Source organism: Schistocerca gregaria, chromosome 1 (genome assembly GCF_023897955.1).
Source record: "Schistocerca gregaria isolate iqSchGreg1 chromosome 1, iqSchGreg1.2, whole genome shotgun sequence".
Lineage (NCBI taxonomy): Eukaryota > Metazoa > Arthropoda > Insecta > Orthoptera > Acrididae > Schistocerca > Schistocerca gregaria.
Genome location: NC_064920.1, coordinates 1,186,561,305 through 1,186,581,869, shown reverse-complemented (window position 1 = coordinate 1,186,581,869; position 20,565 = coordinate 1,186,561,305). Strand labels below are relative to the sequence as shown.

Below are 20,565 nucleotides of genomic sequence, written 5' to 3'. Positions count from 1 at the left end.
TATTTTAAAATTTTGAAACTCGATTGTGACCTTCAGCCATTGGTATTGCACCTTGCTTATGTATGTTCTATCTGCTTAGCCTTAAGGCTTTCCACGCAGCCGTGATAGGTTTTCTTATTTCATTGATTTGTCTCTTTAATTGCATTTTAATCTTGTTGATTTGTTAAGATTTCTTGTTTAGAAACTGACCTTTTCACAATCCTATTACCTGTTCTGTCCAGTGAGTTTAGCTGGCGTATCAGCATCCATAAATGGAGGGTGACTTGAGCAAACCGAAACAATTCCATCGTTGCCCCCCCCCCCATCTCACTATATGCAGAAAGCTTGTTTGGCGGTCGAAAATATAGTTCTAGCAAATCGGAATTTATTGAGTTGGGATTGAAGAAGTTACATACAGGTGGGGAAGATTCACGTGTGTGTGGACTTGGTCAAAATGTTGACATATTTCCCTACGGCTAGAGACCGCATTGTGTTTTGTCCATATTCCTCCAGAATTTCATGGTAGAGCTATGAACAATTTACAGGTTTTGCCCACAGGGGTCGTACTTTGGAGTATGTTTCCACTCGCCATGCCACTTCAGTCACACACTGTGCTGCACCTGTTACCCACACCGCGGCAGGAGTGAATTCCCAATGGTCTTAGCGTGGCACTACAAGTTTAAGTTCCTTTTTTGAAGTTCCTACGTAAGTCGTTTGTTTCTTATTGCTCTGTCCTCTGAATTAATTAATACATTTATTTTTAACGTACTTCCATTTATTAGTTCCCGTCGACAATATCTCATTTTAATAGCAACGGTATTGAATAAAACTCCATTTACTCAAGATTTTCTCAACATCCGCTCCCAGCACTCTTCTATACTCAGCAGTAAAGGAAACAAAAGAAAAATTCGGAGTAGGTATTAAAATCCAGGGAGAAGAAATAAAAACTTTGAGGTTCGCGGATGACATTGTAATTCTGTCAGAGACAGCAAGGGACTTGGAAGAGCAGTTGAACGGAATGGACAATGTCTTGAAAGGGGGATATAAGATGAACATCAACAAAAGCCAAACTAGAATAATGGAATGTAGTCGAATTAAGTCGGGTGATGCTGAGGGAATTAGATTAGGCAAGGGGACACTTAAAGTAGTAAAGGAGTTTTGCTATTTGGGGAGCAAAATAACTGATCATGGTCGAAGTAGAGAGGATATAAAATGTAGACTGGCAATGGCAAGGAAAGCAGGATTTTAATACCTACTCCGAATTTTTCTTTTGTTTCCTTTACTGCTTGCTCAATATACAGATTGAACAACATCGGGGCTAGGCTACAGCCCTGTCTCACTCCCTTCCCAACCACTGCTTCCCTTTGTAGTATTTGGATTATCATTGAAACCACTCACAAATGAACTGGTCCATGCCCATATACACAGCCGCGTGTATGAAGTTTTATTGTATAGTAGTGCATGTTAACCGGGGACCTAGAAACGACGGAGAAGCTCCGTCCCCGCCCAGCCACAGTGGTTCACAACCCCACGACACACGACGACTACTGCAGTCCACCTCACCCCTTTCAGAGGTATTGTGCGGTTCGGCCCCCAGTGGACTCCCCAGGGAACATCTCACACCAGACGAGAGCAACCCCTATGTTTGCGCGGTAGAGTAATGGTGGTGTACGAGCACGTAGAGAACTTGTTTGCGCAGCAATCGCCGACATAGTGTAGCGGAGGCGGAATAAGGGGAACCAGCCCGCATTCGCCGAGGCAAATGGAAAACCGCCTAAAAACCATCCACAGACTGGCCGGCTCACCGGACCTCGACACAAGCCCGCCTGACGGATTCGTGCCGGAGACCAGGTGCTCCTTCCCGGTCCAGAAAACCGGCTAACCGGTCGGGTACGTATGAAGTTAGTAAAGCAGTGGCGAAGTTTTGGTGGCAAGTGACATGGCAGCTAACTCTACTCACAGCTGCATGTTCGAATGCTCCATAAAATCTCTTCTTGGCGTCGGATTATCAGCATATTAGAGCCATTCATTTTTGCCGATAGTATCAAATACTAGCCGGATCCACATCCGAGGCAAAAATCCTTCCTTCGCAAAGCAGCTTTGAATTGCGTCTCTTAGCACCGTCAAAGCGAACCGTGCTACGGCTAACCACACACTGCGTACCGTTCACACCAAGGAGCCGCCCAGATCTATCACCAAAACCACCTTTTACATCGTGCCATGCCACGTCCGTTGCGGACGGACTTCCCTAAGTCTTTTATGTATTACAAATACCAGTGCCCTTACCACGAACCAGCTTCCAACAAACATTGTCTTTTTTATAATCGGACAGATATAATAATAATTTATCCTTTCAATAATTAATTTGGCTTTTTGCTTATACACATTACAAAGACTCTCATTTCTTGTCACAAGTCAAGGACTTTAGCCAACAAAGGATACACACTCCATAATTGCAGATACACAGTTACATAATGTAAACCTACTCTTGATCGATATAACTCTTACATGCTCGAGTATTTGGGTTCCTTAACAGACTGGATTGGAGGAAAACATCGAAACAATTCAGAGACGGTCTGCTAGATTTGTTACTGGTAGGTTTGAACGACACTTAAGTGCTATGAGGATGCTTCGGAAACTCAAGTGAGAATCGTTAGGGAAAGGTGACGTTCTTTCCCAGAAACACTGTTGAGAAAATTTAGTGGAGCAGCATCTGAATCTGACTGCTCAACGATTCTACACTAATGGTCATGAAAATTGCTACACCACGAATATGGCGTGCTACAGACGTGAAATTTACCCGACAGGAAGAAGTTGATGTGATATGCAAATGATTAGCGTTTCAGAGCATTCACACAAGTTTGGCGCCGGTAGCGACACCTACAAAGTGCTGACATGACGAAAGTTTCCAACCGATTTCTCATACACAAACAGCAGTTGACCGGCGTTGCTTGGTGAAACATTGATGTGATGCCTCGCGTAAGCATAAGTAATGCGTACCATCACGTTTCCGACTTTGATAAAGGTCGGATTGTAGCCTATCGCGATTGCGGTTTATCATATCGCGACAATGCTGCTCGCGTTATTCGAGATCCAATGACTGTTAGCAGAATATAGGATCGGTGGGTTCAGGAGGGTAATACGGATCGGCGTGCTGGATCACAACGGCCTCGTATCACTAGCAGTCCAGATGACAGGCATCTTATCCGCATGGCTGTAACGGATCGTGCAGCCACGTCTCTATCCCTGAGTCAACAGATGGGGACGTTTTCAAGACAACAATCATCTGCACGAACAGTTCGACGACGTTTGCAGCGGCATGGACTATCAGCTCGGAGACCATGTCGGCGGTTACCCTTAACGCTGCATCACAGACAGGACCGCCTGCGATGGTGTGCTCAACGACGAACCTGGGTGCACGAATGGCAAAACGTTATTTTTTCGGATGAATCCGGGTTCTGTTTACAGGATAATGATGGTCGCATCCATGTTTGGTGACATCGTGGTGAACGCACATTGGAAGCGTGTATTCGTCATCGCCATACTGGCGTATCCTCGGCGTAATGGTATAGGGTGCCATTGGTTACACGTCTCGGACACCTCTTGTTCGCATTGACGGCACTTTGAACAATGGACGTTACATTTCAGATGTGTTACGACCCGTGGATCTACCCTTCATTCTATCCTTGCGAAATCCTACATTTCAGCAGGATAATGCACGACCGCATGTTGCAGGTCCTGTACTGCCCTTTCTGGATACGGAAAATGTTCGTCTGCTGCCCTGGACGGCACATTCTCCAGATCTCTCACCAATTGAAAACGTATGGTGAATGGTGGCTGTACCTGTACACGCCATCCAAGCTCTGTTTGGCTCAATGCCCAGGCGTATCAAGGCCGTTATTACGGCCAGAGGTGGTTGTTCTGGGTGCTGATTTCTCAGGATCTATGCACCCAAATTGCGTGAAAATGTAATCACATGTCAGTTTTAGTATAATGCATATGTACAATGAATACCCGTTTATCATCTGCATTTCTTCTTGGTGTAGCAATTTTAATTGCCAGTAGTGTATATTATCTCCTCACGAGAGTGATTGCAATAGCGAATAACTGGATTGGTGAAAGACTATTTACCAAAGAATGCTTGCGAGCAGAGACGATGAGAACAAGCCGTTGACAGGCACAGTAAGCGAATATTCTCCCAGTGTGACGTCGCACGACAGGTCGACAAAATGTAGAAAAGATCGAGCACCGGAATTCGGCGCATGACGCGCAGCTGTCAGCCCGTCCCCGCAACTCGGCGTTGAGCGAGCACTCGCTCCGTCTTCCCTGAATAGCGTGGCTGGTGCCGCCTTGAGATGCTATAGGCGGACAAACGGATGTATGTGATCAGTCAATAGGTTTGTGGTGACATTCACCAGTGAGAGACGGTTCAGCGCCTATTTACGTCCCACACTGGGGAAGACTGAATGTTGCCCTCTTGGCAAACGAAATACAACACCTGATAAGGTTTCGACGTATTCGTACCCTGTCACGGATCTGTACCAGTGTCCACTGCGACTCATCAGTCATCAGCAGAGACCCATCATGCTTCTAGCTTCCAGTGGCGGTGTTCTGCACCTGTGCTAATCTCTGTACCCCCTGAAGTGTTGAGGTGACTAAATACACTTGCAAGTGCTTGCCGACAAAATATCGAGAGAGCCAGAATAGATCTTTGCATGTAGCCAGGTGGAATGGTGCTCGGACTACGTTCAGAAATGATTCAAATGGCTCTGAGCGCTATGGGACTTAACATATGAGGTAATCACTCCCCTAGAACTTAGAACTACGTAAACCTAACTAACCTAAGGACATCACACAACACCCAGTGATCACGAGGCAGAGAAAATCCCTGACCCCGCCGGGAATCGAACCCGGGAACGCGGGCGTGGGAAGCGAAAACGCTACCGGCTGTTTAAGAAACTGGGGATACTACCTACTCCTTCCCAATATTTTCGTCCCGTATGAAATTTATCATTAAAAATATATCGTTATTTCAAACCAACAGCTCAGTTCGTGCAGTCAGTACCAGAAATAAGATTAACTTTCACAGAGATTTAAAGACAGTTACTTTGGTTCAGATAGTTATCCACTATTCAGCAACACACATTTTCAATTACATGCCAGCAGCCATAAAAATTTTAACTAATGATAAACTGCAGTTTGAGAAGAGTCCAAAGGATTTGTTGGTTGCCAATTCCTTCTATTCTATTGATGAGTTTCTTAGCAGGACTGACTAATACGTGAATGTTATTAATAATATTACATAATTTGAATATTGCGTAAAATGTTATTTCTGTGCAAATTTTTCTCAGTAATACGTAAATATTTTATGCTATTATTTTATTTGATAATCTCGTAACGTTAGGATTCAGCATTACTCGTGTGCTGCTGGACGTAGTGATGCAAATTCAGTACCTATGTGTAACGCTGCAGACCGAAATGAAGGGGAACGAGCATGTAGTGAAGGAGACTGGTCACTATCGATTTATTGCAAGAACTCTAAAAAAGTGTAACTCACATGTAAAGAGATCTTGTACAGAACATTTCGACACGTTTTCTTGAATACTGCTCGAGTGTTTGGGATCCCCACCATGTCGGGTTAAAGGAAAGTATCGAAGCAGTTAAGAGACGTGCTGCTAGATTTGTTACCGGTAAGATCGATCAACATGGGAGGGTTTCGGAAACTCATATGTAAATCTCTGGAGGGGAAAAGACGTTCTTTTTGCGAAACACTATTGAGATATTTCCAGAATGAAATTTTCACTCTGCAGCGGAGTGTGCGCTGGTATGAAACTTCCTGGCAGATTAAAACTGTGTGCCCGACCGAGACTCGAACTCGGCACCTTTGGGATAGTTTAGAGAATCGGCACATGCGACAAACTGCAGAACGACCCTACTGCCACCAACAAACATCACGCGTAAGGACCGAGAAAATCAGAGCCCCTATAGAAGCACAAAAACAGTCGTTTTACTCTTGCTTCTTTTATGAATGGAACACAAAAGGGAATGACCAGCATTTGTACAAGATACTTACCGCAGTGCATCTTATTGTGATTTGCAGAGTCTGTATGTAGGTGTAGATGTAGAAGTAAACAAATATTTATCACCTTTTAACTGAATATATTACCGACTAGCTTAGCGCCGGCTGTTTCGCTCGAAAATACTGTATGGCCTGCAGAGTTTTCTTTATTTTTATTTAATCCAATTTTTATGTTATTCACAAATTTCAACACCTTCTAAGCTTTTTACGCTAATTAAGGCCATACAAGCATGATCTTCTCCGAATGCACTTCTGACCAAAAAGCGCTTCTGGTATGTGGAGTCCAAAGTTTTTGTTAATCTTGCCTTTTGCGTTCGTGTGGAGATATTTTCATCCCCTAACAAATATTTCTTCATTGCTAACTGAGAAGTGAAATACCAATTATCATAAATATAGCTTTAAATTTTTTAATGCAACGAAATATTTTCTTAAAAATTTTCATCCTCTATTGCATTTCCTCAGGGGTTGATTTTCCAGAAACTCTTGAACAAGTTTTTTTTTTATTTATAGCCTAGAACTCAGACACTACATGTCATAGATGTGGCCTTAAAAATCCTTTAGTACTTCTTTAATAATATATTTTCAAAAAACCTTTCATCCACTATTTTATTGGTTGAATTTCCAAAAGTGCGGAAACACGAATTTTTTTAAGTTCTGACTGAGAAACCAGATACCAGTTGTCGTAGTTCTAGCTTCAGAATATCCTTAATAGTGACTTACTTTCAAAAAGCCTTTAATCCTGTATTTCGACCCCTTAGGAGTGGAATTTGGGACACTCCTTTCTTAAACGATGCCTAGGCCTACAGTATAAGACCCACACCCTCTCCAAACTTCAAGTTTCTATCTTTAGCGGTTTGAGCTGGGAGATGATGAGGCAGTGAATCAGTCTGATGCTATTTAACCCCCTTCGGGGCCGAATTTCCAAAAACTGTGACGTGCGTATATTTTATTTCTAACAGAGAAGACAAATGTATATTGCCATCGATTTAGCTTCAAAAGTGCTCGAACAACGAAATATTTTAGTAAAAACTTACATCCCCCGCTTAATTCCTACAAGAATAATGAAACGTATTTTTTTTATTTCTAACTGAGAGACAACATTTAAAATTTCATGTATTTCGCTTTGAAATGCTTTCACAATAAAATATTTTCATAAAAACATCTCATCCCCTATTTCATCCCCTTAGGGTTTCAGTTCCCAAAAACAATGGAAAACATTATTTTTATTATTTGTAATCGAGAGATCAAATACCAATATTCAAAGATGTTGCTTTAAAAATACTTAAATACTTCACTCGGTCTTTAATAATGATACATTTTCAACAAAAGTTTTCATCGACTATTTCACCCCCGTAGGCTTAAAATTACAAAAATGCTGAAAAATGTAGTCTTTATTTCTGACTAAGAAACCAAATACCAATTATCGTAGCTCTAACTTCAAACTTGCCTTAATAGTGACATTAAAATATAGAAAACCTTCATCCCCTATTTCACCCCCTTAGTGTTGACGCCTACAACATAAGTTTCAAACCTTCTCAGAAGGCCGACCGCAGTGGCCGACCGCTTCTAAGGGCTTCAGTCCGCAACCGCGCAACTGCTACGGTCACAGGTTCGAATCCTACCTCGAGCATGGGTGTGTGTGATGTCCTTAGGTTGGTTAGGTTTAAGTAGTTGTAAGTTCTAGGGGGCTGATGACCTCAGATGTTAAGTCCCATAGTGCTCAGAGCCATTTGAAACTTCTCAGAATTTCAAGTTTCTGTCCTTAGCGGTTTGGGCTTGGCCGTTATGAGTCAGTCAGTCGTGAGTCAGGACATTACGTTTCATTTATAGAGATCACAAGATGTTGTACAGATGAGTGTACAATATCTGAGTGGCGGTGAGTAACCAGGCCGCCCCGGTGCTTTTTGCAGGTGGTGGTACGAGTCCGGAACGCAGGTGGCTTCTTCTGGCCGTGTGTGGGCGTCTCAGGAGGCGCTGCACATCATGGGGGCGCGGCCGGAGGACTCCGGCAGGTGGGAGTGCCGAGTGAACAACGCCTTCGGCGAGCAGCGGGTGCACGCCTCGCTACAGGTCACCGCGCCGCTCACCGTACACGTCACGCCACACCTGCTGGTGAGGACTTTTGGAAGGGTCAGCTTTGATGACTTGGGTATCATCGAGAACACTACCCTGAAACTACCACGGTTACTGCCTTGTGGCAGCCGCCCCCCACAGCATAGCTCATACCTAATGCCATGTGCCTGGCCTGGTGGTGAAACGTCCATCACTAAGAGTGCGGCCGTCAACGTTTTAAGTCATGTTGTTGTGGTCTTCAGTCCTGAGACTGTTTGATGCAGCTCTCCATGCAGCTCTATCTTGTGCAAGCTTCTTCATCTCCCAGTACCTACTGCAACCTACATCCTTCTGAATCTGCTTAGTGTATTCATCTCTTGGTCTCCCTCTACGATTTTTACTCTCCACGCTGCCATCCAATACTAAATTGGCGATACCTAGATGCCTCAGAACATGTCCTGCCAACCGATCCCTTCTTCTAGTCATGTTGTGCCACAAACTCCTCCTCTCCCCAATTCTGTTCAATACCTCCTCATTAGTTATGTGATCTACCCATCTAATCTTCGGAATTCTTCTGTAGCACCATATTTTGAAAGCTTCTATTCTCTTCTTGTCCAAACTATTTATCATCCATGTTTTACTTCCATACATGGCTACACTCCATGCAAATACTTTCAGAAAAGACTTTCTGACACTTAAATCTATACTCGATGTTAACAAATTGCTCTACTTCAGAAACGCTTTCCTTGCCATTGCAGTCTACATTTTATATCCTCTCTACTTTCACCATCATCACTTATTTTGCTCCCCAAATAGCAAAACTCCTTTACTACTTTAAGTGTCTCGTTTCCTAATATAATTCCCTGAGCATCACCCGACTTAATTCGACTATATTCCCTTATCCTCTTTTTACTGTTGTTGATGCTCATCTTATATCCTCCTTTCAAGACAATGTCAATTCCGTTCAGCTACTCTCCCAGGTCCTTTGCTGTCTCTGACAGAGTTACAATGTCATCGGCGAACCTCAAAGTTTTCATTTCTTCTACATGGATTTTAATACCTACTCCGAATTTTTCTTTTGTTTCCTTTACTGCTTGCTCAATATACAGACTGAGAGGCTACAACCCTGGCTCACTCCCTTCCCAACCAGTGCTTCCCTTTCATATCCCTCGACTCTTATAACTGTCGTCTGGTTTCTGTACAAACTGTAAATAACTTTCGCTCCTTATCAGTTCTCAATTAATACAATTTATGAGCACTCATGCGTTACCCAACGCGTCATAACAAACCGTGATTCCTTCTTTACTGTTATTCAAGCTGTTGTACATAAAGGGATGTACACTGCAAGACATAAAAACACTAGCATCTACAAGGAGAGGGATGGGGGGAAAGGGGGAGGGGAGCAGAAAAAACGAAATTAAACTTCATTGGTTGAGAGGCTTTGCGATGTTGTTTCATTGGTTACAAAATCGAGTCAAATTTACAAACAGTAAGCCTACGATTGTCATAGAGTTGTAGTATTCTGTTCTGAGGTAAGCTGGCCCACAACAGTTGTATCTGGTTCTTGGTATTCCGGATAGCGGCACGTTCTGCGCAATTAACGTGGTTCCTGAGTGTATTCGTGGTCTTCGTTATAGGCAAACCAGAGGTGATGAGGATTTAATCTCACAATGAAACCTTAACGCCGTTCTACAGAACATGGACTACAACAGTCCCGTCGTGCACAAAATTGAAACACCACGCTGTTTCGAAGCCTCGCCAGCACTGCTTACCTTGTGATCTGTAAAGGCGTACAAGGAATTCAAAATGTTTCTTTCGATGGCAGTTGCTTTCGCAGTCACTAAAATTTTTATTTAAGGCAGAATTTGCAGTAAGTTTCTTGCTTACATCGATTTTAGACTAAAGAATAAATACAAAACTTAGTATTCAGTCCAAATTTAGAATGGTTTCCGCAAGCGACTGGAGGACGAAAATAAACTGCAGATATTTTGAGGAATTTCCTGATTAATAATGCTCCATTCGAAAGCAATAACAACTATTATAGAGTACACATGTCCTGTGAAAAGTGAAAAACTAAACAAAAGAAAATCTCTATACACATTAGGAAATTCTGAATAGATTTAAATTAGTGCGAATGTAACGAAGCCAGTAGACTAACCTCACGGATGAATAAGTGAAACCTTTGGAAAACGGAAGTTCATTGTAAACGTAGGCTTCTGCGGCCATTGCCACATTCAATAAAATTCTTCTGGGTTTCTGAAAGCATTGTCAGTATGTAAAACTACCGACGTTTCGGTGACCCTGAAGAAGGTCACTTGCAAAAGGGACCGAAACGTCGGTAGTTGTATATATTGACAATGCGGTCACAAACCCAGAAAAAATTGGCTAAACCGAAGTCCAGTCTGTACATGAGTGAAGGCACAGACCTGAAAACCCTTCAAACAAAACATTTTCCGCCAAGCTGCAAATGGATGCCGCAACCTCACCGTAATTCTTGTAGCAGCTCGTAACATCTGTAACATACTCCCAAAGCTACCTACCGGTGTGGGGCGGGGGATACTTCTGGTACCACTAACTGACCCCCCCCCCCCCCCCAAATTCCCCGTTCGACTCGTGTATGGCACTTGGGAAGCATAATTGTCAATAAGCCTCCATTTCTCGAATTTTCTCGTTGTGGTCATTTCACGAGATGTATGTGAGAGGAAGTAATACATTGTCCGAGTCTTCCCGGAAAGTACACTCTCGAAATTTCAATAGTAAATCGCTCCGTGACGCACAAAACCTGTCTTGTGACATGCCTACTAAACGATCCAGTGACAACGCACGACACTTCGTTGGATCTTCTCTCTCTCTTCTAACACTCCGACCTGTGAGGGTCCCATATTGATGGACAATACTCAATAATCGGCTAAACAAGCGCTTTGAAACACTTCTTTCATGGATACGTTGCATTTTTCATTAAGATTCATGAGAATGGCCATCAAGCAATAGCTTCAGTACAAACACTCAACATCCATAATCAAGCTGCGACATCAGTCGTCCGTAGCAAGTGCAAACAGAAACCCGCGGACCAACAATACAGCACTGAAAGGGACCCTTTAGCACGCCTCTCAGCCCGGACAGGCCTTTGGTCTGTACGCACTGTATCTAAAGTGTTACCCAACAGACCTGCCTTCACGTTACCAGTCAAAGACCATAGCACGCCAAGCAATCGATGTCCGGAGCCCAGAATGTCATTGCAACAAACTCACGACACAGAAATCGTAGAGGAATGAATAACATCAAAGCTGACATTTATCGAACGACTTTGAATATATTAACATCAGCTTTGATAGGGGTGTTCAATACGTAAGGTAAAACATACTTTTCTAGGAAAATTTCGGTTGAAAAAATGCGGAATTTGTTACAGGACATTGTAGAATACTTCTGCTTTGGACCCTATAGTTTCGTGAAGTTCCTATAGGTGGCGGTGCCATAAGTAGCCTTCAAAGTGGCGTCTGTGTTTCAGGCAGAGAGCTCTCGTTGAGTTCCTTTTGGCGAAAAACCAGAGCGTCGCATATATTCATTGACCGCTGCAGAACGTCTACAGAGACCTGCAGTGAATAAAAGCACGGTGAGTGTTTGTGCGAGGCGTCAGTCACCATCCTAGCTAGGTCGTGCAAATCTGTCCAGTCTCCCGAGAGCCGGCGGACCGCACACAGCCGTGACTCCTGCACTGTTGGAACGTGCGTACATTGTCGTTTGAAGTGATCGACGGATCAGAACCAAACACCTCGATGCCCAGCTGGACGTCTCTGCTGGTGGTGCTAACACACTCGTCCACCACTTATGGTGCTCAAAGGTGTGTCCCACGTGGGTTCCTCGCCACCCAACAGAAGACCATAAAGAACAACGAAGGACCATGTGTGCAGAGTTGTTTGCACGTTACAAGGATGATCCTCGCAACATTTTGTCAAATATTGTCACAGCCGCTGAAGCATGGGTTCATCATTCCGAACTGGAAACAAAAGACCTCATAAATTGGTAAGAGATGGAACGGATCCCCCGTGGTACACAAAAAAGGTGCGAACGCTGTTGCAGAGGCAACGGAAAAAGCATGCGAAGTTCAGAAGAACGCGAAATCCCGAAGATGGGCTAAAATTTACAGACGCGCGAAATTTGGCACGTACTTCGATGCGAGATGCCTTTAATAGGTTCCACAACGAAACATTGTCTCGAAATTTGGTAGAAAATCCGAAGAAATTCTGGTCGTATGTAAAGTACACAAGCGGCAAGACGCAGTCAATACCTTCGCTGCGCAGTGCCGATGGTACTGTTATCGACGACTGTGCCGCTAAAACGGAGTTATTGAACGCAGTTTTCCGAAATTCCTTCACCAGGGAAGACGAATAGAATATTCCAGAATTTGAAACACGAACATCTGCTAGCATGAGTCTCTTAGAAGTAGATACCTTAGGGGTTGCGAAGCAACTCAAATCGCTTGATACGGGCAAGTCTTCAGGTCCAGACTGTATACCGATTAGGTTCCTTTCAGATTACGCTGATACTATAGCTCCCTACTTAGCAATCATATACAACCGCTCGCTCACCGATAGATCTGTACCTACAGATTGGAAAATTGCGCAGGGCGCACCAGTGTTCAAGAAGGGTAGTAGGAGTAATCCATCGAACTACAGACCTATATCATTGACGTCGGTTTGCAGTAGGGTTTTGGAGCATATATTGTATTCAAACATTATGAATCACCTCGAAGGGAACGATCTATTGACACGTAATCAGCATGGTTTCAGAAAACATCGTTCTCGTGCAACGCAGCTAGCTCTTTATTCGTACGAAGCAATGGCCGCTATCGACAGGGGATCTAAAGTTAATTCCGTGTTTCTAAATTTCCGGAAAGCTTTTGACACCGTTCCTCATAAGCTGCGGTCCTATGGGTATCGTCTCAGTTGTGCGACTGGATTCGTGATTTCCTGTCAGGATTGTAGCAGTTCGTAGTAATAGACGGCAAATCATCGAGTAAAACTGAAGTGATATCAGGTGTTGCCCAGGGAAGCGTCCTGGGACCTCTACTGTTCCTGATCTATATAGATGACCTGGGTGACAATCTGAGCAGTTCTCTTAGACTGTTCGCAGATGATGCTGTAATTTACCGTCTAGTAAGGTCATCCGAAGACCAGTATCAGTTGCAAAGCGATCTAGAAAAGATTGCTGTATGGTGTGTCAGGTGGCAGTTGACGCTAAATAACGAAAAGTGTGAGATGATCCACATGAGTTCCAAAAGAAATCCGTTGGAATTCGATTACTCTATAAATAGTACAATTCTCAAGGCTGTCAATTCAACTAAGTACCTGGGTGTTAAAATTACGAACAACTTCTTTGGAAGGACCACATAGATAATATTGTCGGGAAGGCGAGCCAAAGGTTGCGTTTCATTGGCAAGACACTTAGAAGATGCAACAAGTCCACTAAAGAGACAGCTTACACTACACTCGTTCGTCCTCTGTTAGAATATTGCTGCGCGGTGTGGGATCCTTACCAGGTGGGATTGACGGAGGACATTGAAAGGGTGCAAAGAAGGGCAGCTCGTTTTGTATTATCACGTTATAGGGGAGAGAGTGTGGCAGATATGATACACGAGTTGGGATGGAAGTCATTACAGCATAGACGTTTTTCGTCGCGGCGAGACCTTTTTACGAAATTTCAGTCACCAACTTTCTCTTCCGAATGCGAAAATATTTTGTTGAGCCCAACCTACATAGGTAGGAATGATCATCAAAATAAAATAAGAGAAATCAGAGCTCGAACAGAAAGGTTTAGGTGTTCGTTTTTCCCGCTCGCTGTTCGTGAGTGGAATAGTAGAGAGATAGTATGATTGTAGTTCGATGAACCCTCTGCCAAGCACTTAAATGTGAATTGCAGAGTAGTCATGTAGATGTAGATGTAGATGTAGACTTATCCATGGAGAGGCGCCACACCACCTCTCCTCTGAAGAAAAAGTTCACAAGCCAGTAAAGTAATGGAGATGGATTTCTGGGAATCTGAGAAGGTTATTCTGTTTGATGTCCTTCCTCATAGCGCAACAATTAACTATTAAGTGGATTGTGCTACCCTCAGAAGTTGAAGGAATGACTTCAGCATGTTCGTCATCACAAAAATGCAAACAAACTACTGCGTCTCCATGACAATGCAAGGAGTCACACAAGTCTGCCCACCGGAGAGGGACTCACAAAATTTCGTTGGTCTGTTCTTCCTCATCCACCCTACAGCCTGGATCCCGCACCTTCCGACTTCCAGCTGTTTGGTCCAATGAAGGATGTACCCCACATGAAGCAGAAAATGGATGATGGGTTATTGATACAGCAAGACATTGCCTCCGACGTCGACCAGTAGAGTGGTGCCATGTGTGTCTTAGCGGCCCCTTACCAGTTAGAGGGCCCGTCCAACCGACAAGCAAGATGAGCTGCCGACCTCCCTTCAGGAGCGCAGACAGAAACATCGCCAGTGGATATAAACAATAACAGACTTTCCAAATAAACACAGGACTACTTCGCCAGACAACATGTGACAGTGTTCCACCAATCAGAGCTCATATGACTCATATAGCACTCCACCGACTTGGCTTTATTAGCACGCCCGGACAGTCAGACTGGCGCGCTCGTCCTGTCCTCCTCTCCCCCACGCTCACCTACCTTGGACTCACCATTGATCGTCAACTCACCTGCATCCCTCATCCCCAACCTATTCAATCCAAAGGCTGTTGCCTCCGTCTCCTTAAACTCCTCTCTGGCCGGACATGGGGTTCAAATGATTCAAATGGCTCTAAGCACTATGAGACTTAACATATGAGGTCAACTTAAAGACATCACACACAGCCATGCCTGAGGCAAGATTCGAACCTGCGACCGTAGCAGCCACATGGTTTCAGACTGTAGCGTCTAGAACCAATCGGCCACAGCAGCCGGCCAGGACATGGGGGTTGAACCCCTCTACCATCCTCCAAACCTACAAATCCTTATGTCGTTCCATCCTCTGTTATTCCAGTCCTGCCTGTATATCTGCCCTCCCCCCCCCCCAAATTCTATAAGTCCTTCCAGATCCTCAAACGCCATGCACTCTGCCTCACCTTCCATATACACCTCCCATCCCCCATCTGGATCCTCTATGACCTGATTCCATTACCTTTTCCTCGAATATGTCTTCATCCTCTACACCTCCCACCAACCTCATCCTCCTCACCCCATGGTTGCTCCTCTCCTTTCCGACCCCCGCCCACTGGCACGCTTTCACCGTTGTGTCCCCCCTACACACTTCATCTTCATTCAAGAGGTGGCATCTATCAACTCCCCCTCCCGGATGATGTTCTCTCTCCCTCCATTTAATCCTATCAACTATGATCCTCACTTCCCCCTCCCCTCCCTCCCTCTGTCTCTTTTCCCCACTCTCCCTCTCCCCCCCTTCCATCTTGTTTCTTCTCCACGTACCTACTCCTTGACTCCATTCTCTCCCGCCTTTCCCCTTCCCCTCCACCCTCCACTGTCTTCCCCACTCCTTTCTCGTGTCTGCCCCGCTCCCCCTTTCTCTGTGCTCTCTCCCTCCATCGGCTTCCCCCCTTTTTTCCTTTCCTCTCCTCCCCCCTTTCCCCCCTCATCTGTCCATGTCCTCCCCCCTCCCATACCCATACACCTTCGTACTCTATAGTGCAGTGTTTTCAATGAGTGTTCAATGCTGCGCGTGCCCTTTTTAAAGTGCTGCGAACAGAACCCAGACTGTCAGAATATTTTTTAGTTGTGCCTGTCTATTTCCTAAGTGTTTTTAATCAGCATTACTAACCCCTTTGTTTTTTATGTTTTCTTCACAACTCTTTCGCCATGTACCAGTTTTAAACAGTACCCGTTTTATCACCTCTTTTTATTGTTACATCTTTTCATTATGTTTTTTTAACTGCAGGCTGCAGAGCGGCGTATTACGCCGCTGCCAGTATCGAAATACAATAAAGAAAAAAATCAGGCCGGCAGTGCTAACTACGGCTAGGGACAGCTCCTGGCAGTACTTACGCCGGCTCTAGCATTGTGTATACCCGCCGTAGCATTGCAGTAGCATGTTGTATTTTGTATCTGGTAGAGCAGATTTTGGTCAGTATTTCCTTCCATAGTCTTGTTTCCTTATCTGGTTTGCCACCAGTTTGTTGTTCTTGCGTTTAAAGCTTAGTGTATGCCGAAAAGGCGTTTCTCTTTAATTATAATAAAGTATGTTCAAATTGACCATTAGTTCTCTCTTGCCGACTGCAGGAGACTACAGTGTGGGCATAAAGGCCTCCTCAGTAAGGCCGTCGCACTGAACTGACATTGTGCTGAAAAATAGAGTTTTGTAGCCGAAAGAGTGTCAAATAATATGGTGTATTGGAATCCTGAACAAAAATAGCCTGCTCTCAGAAAATAATTGAAGGCTCCTTGTAGTACCTCTTATCTGCCTCGGCATCCCACATAAAAATAGTAACATAAATTATTCATTAGAAAATTGAAATTTCTGCTTTATTTATGATCTCAGAGGCCTTCTATCTTTTAATCATCCTAATTATTCATTGTTTAAGAAATTCCGCCACCGCTAGAGAATGTGGCAGTACACTACCTATTTCGCTTACCTCCTGAGACTGTTAGTATGTCGTTGTCAACAGGTGGTGAACTCTGGAGAAGCGGCGATGTTCAACTGTTCAGTGTCGGGGGCGCCGATGGGCAGCGTGGAGTGGCTGCACAACGCAGAGCCCATCCCTGCCGGACGAGTTCGGCTGCTGTCGCCGCTGGTGTTGCACCTCGCCGCGGCCACTCGCGCACACCGCGGCGTCTACCAGTGTGTCGCCCGGGGAGATGCCGACAGCGCTCAGGCGGCAGCAGAGCTCAGGCTCGGAGGTCAGCTGGCTCTCTGTCTCCAGTCAATTTCATCAACAATCGTATTTAACATAACATTCCATTTTTGTTCACTTACAACCTATCTCACATCGCCTCACTATTCGCTCCTCACTAGGCTTATTTTAGCCAGCAGGCGTAGACTCAATGACAAAAAGAAAAACGACCCACCACGAAGGAATTACCAGAACGGAATGGAAATCGGTATACACACATCAGAAAAAATTCTGCATCACCTCCATTCAGAGAGTTCCGGAACCTGTACAGAAAATTGGAATATAGATCAACATAAACATATTTACGCCCTTTTTATTGCTCATGAAAACCACACATTGCATCTTGTACCACCATACAGCGAGACCTTCAGAGGTGGTCGTCCAGATCGCTGTACACACCGGTACCTCTAATACCTAGTAGCACGTCCTTTTGCATTGTTGCATGCCTATATTCGTCGTGGCATACTATCCACATCAAGCCACTGTTGGCACAGAGTGTCTCACTCCTCAACGGTGATTCAGCGTAGATCCCTCAGAGTGGTTGGTGGGTCACGTCGTCCATAGAAAGCCCTTTTGAATCTATCCCAGGAATCAGAATGAGATTTTCACTCTGCATCGGAGTGTGCGCTGATATGAAACTTCCTGGCAGATTAAAACTGTGTGCCTTACCGAGACTCGAACTCGGGACCTTTGCCTTTCGCGGGCACGTGCTCTACCAACTGATCTACCCAAGCACGACTCACGCCCCGTCCTCACAGCTTCACTTCTGCCAGTACCTCGTCTCCTACCTTCCAAACTTTACAGAAGATCTCGCAGGAAGAGGTAGGAGACGAGGTACTGGCAGAAGTGAAGCTGTGAGGACGGGGCGTGAGTCGTGCTTGGGTAGCTCAGTTGGTAGAGCACTTTCCTGCGAAAGGCAAAGGTCCCGAGTTCGAGTCTCGGTTATCACAGGAATGTTCGATAGGATTCATATCTGGAGAACATGGTGGCCACTCTAGTCGAGTGACGTCTTTATCCTGAAGGAAGTCATTCACAAGATGTGCACGATGGGGGCGCGAATTGTTGTCCATGAAGACGAATTCCTCGCCAATATGCTGCCGATATGGTTGCTGTATCAGTCGGAGGATGGCATTCACGTATCGTACAGCCGTTATGACGCCTTCCATGACTACCAAAGGCATACCTAAGTCCCACATAATGCCACACCAAAACAGCAGGGAACCTCCACCTTGCTGCACTCGCTGGACAGTGTATCTAAGGCGTTTAGCCTGACTGGGTTGCCTCCAAACACGTCTCCGACGATTGTCTGCTTGAAGGCATATGCGACACTCTTCGGTGAAGAGAATGTGATGCCAATTCTGAGCGGTCCATTCGGCTTATTATTGCGGCCATCTGTACCGCGCTGCAATGTGTCGTAGTTGCAGAGATGGCCCTCGCCATGGACGTCGGGAGTGAAGTTGCGCATCTTAAAGGCTATTGCGCACAGTTTGAGTTGTAACACGACGTCCTGTGGCATCACGAAAAGCATTATTCAACAAGGTGACGTTGATGTCAGGGTTCCTCCGAGCCATAATCCGTAGGTAGCGGTCATCCACTACAGCAGTAGCATCACTTGAGTAGCCTAGGTGAGGCCTGTCATCGACAGTTCCTGTCTCTCTGTATCTCCTCCGTGTTGGAACAACATCGCTTTGATTCACTCCGAGACGCCTGGACACTTCTCTTGTTGAAAGCCCTTCTTGTCACAAAGTAACAATGCGGACACGATCGACCGCAGTATTGACCGTCTAGCAATGGTTGAACTATAGACAACACGAGCCGTGTACCTCATTCCTGGTGGAATGAATGGAACTGGTCTTCTCTCGGACCCCTTCCGTCTAATATGCGCTGCTCGTGCATAGTTGCTTACATCTTTGGGCGGGTTTAGTGACACCCCTGAACAGCCAAAGGTACTGTGTCTGCGATACAATATCCACAGTCAACGTCTATCTTCAGGATTTCTGGGAACCGGGGTGATGCAAAACATTTTTTTGATGTGTGTATATGCCGTACATGTACAGAGAAACAATCATTATAATTGCTGAAAAATTGGATGATTTGTTAAAGAGAGAAACCTTCAGAAATCGAGCAAGTCAATAACGCGTTGTTCCACCTGTCTCCCTTATGCAAGAAGTTATTGGGCATGGCATTGATTGATAGAGTTGTGGGATGCGCTCCTGAGGAATACCTCGCTGAATTCTGTCCAATTGGAGCGTTCGACCGTCGAACTTCGGATATGGCTGGAGGGCCCTGCTCCTAATTCTCCAAATCTTCTTTCCCTAGGAGAGATCCGGTGACCTTTTTGCCCAAGGCAGGGTTTGTAAAGCACGAAGACTAGCAGTAGAAACTCTCGCGGTGTGCGAGCGAGCATTATCTTGCTCAGATGTAAGACCGGGATAGTTTGCCAAAAACGGAACGTGGAATATATTCGCCGTAAGGATGACGCAGATGACAACCAAAGGGATCCTGCTACGAAATAAAACGGTACCCCAGGACATCACTCCTGACTGTCAGGCTATAAGACGGACAATAGACAGAGTGGTATCCCTCACCTGTTGGGGCATCTCTAGACCCGTCTTCACTGGTCATTGGAACTCAGTTCAAAAGACAGCTCATCAGTGGAAACAACTGTATTCTGCTCAATGACTCCAGGTTGAAGATGCGGTTGGAGACGCCGCCGCGGTTCTGACTGTCGCCCACGATACGGCCAAACAACAAGTAGTGATAGTTTACATTTTGTTTTTTTATAGAAGGACCCCTTTGCTGGTCATCCGCGGCACCCTTGCACTACAGCGGTACGTCGACGGTATTCTTCACCGTGTTTTATTGCCCTTCATGGCAAGACACGCTGGTCATACATTTCAGCAATATAATGCCCACCAGCAGAGGGCGAGAGTTCTTCCACATGTCTTCGTGCTTGCCAAACCCCACATTGGCCAGGAAGTTCCAGTTGAGAACGTTTGGAGCATTATGAGCAGAGCCCTCCAGCCAGCTTGGCATTTCCACTATCTAATGGACCAGCTGGACAGAATTTTGCACGATATCCCTCAGCAGGACATCAAAAAATTTTGGAAGTCAGTTCCAAGCTGAAATACTGTTTGCATAAGAGACAAAGGTGGACCAACGCGTTACGGACTTACTCAATTTTTGCAGCTCTTTCTCTTGAAATAATCATCCAATTTCTCTGAAATTGTAATCAGTTGTCTGACAGCACATCTACCGATTTCCGTCCCATTCCGATAATTCCTTGGTGGTGCTTCGTTTCTTTTCTTTCTCTAATGTGTACATTCAATGCTAGTGACAAACAACGGCAGAAATATTGTTATCCAAAAGAATACAGCAAACGCCAATTTATATAGAAATGAGACTGCAGTTCTAGTAGTCGAATGAAATGAAAAGGAAGCAATAGTTGAGAAGTGAGCAAAGCATGGTTTCATCACATGCCCACTGTTATTCATCCTGTACATTGAGCAAGTAGTGAAGGAAACAAAGGAGAGATTTTTAATAGGAATTAAAGTTC

The 20,565-nt window shown here is 44.9% G+C and overlaps 1 protein-coding gene across 1 annotated transcript in view; it reads left to right on the top strand.

The window, feature by feature from the left end:
* The window catches only part of LOC126298023 (Down syndrome cell adhesion molecule-like protein Dscam2), a 632,609-nt gene that overhangs the window by 379,515 nt on the left and 232,529 nt on the right, over positions 1-20,565 (top strand). The window contains exons 7-8 of the mRNA XM_049989376.1: positions 7,969-8,170; positions 16,785-17,016. Of these exons, the coding sequence (XP_049845333.1) occupies positions 7,969-8,170; positions 16,785-17,016 (434 nt within the window). The remainder of the gene's footprint in view (positions 1-7,968; positions 8,171-16,784; positions 17,017-20,565) is intronic.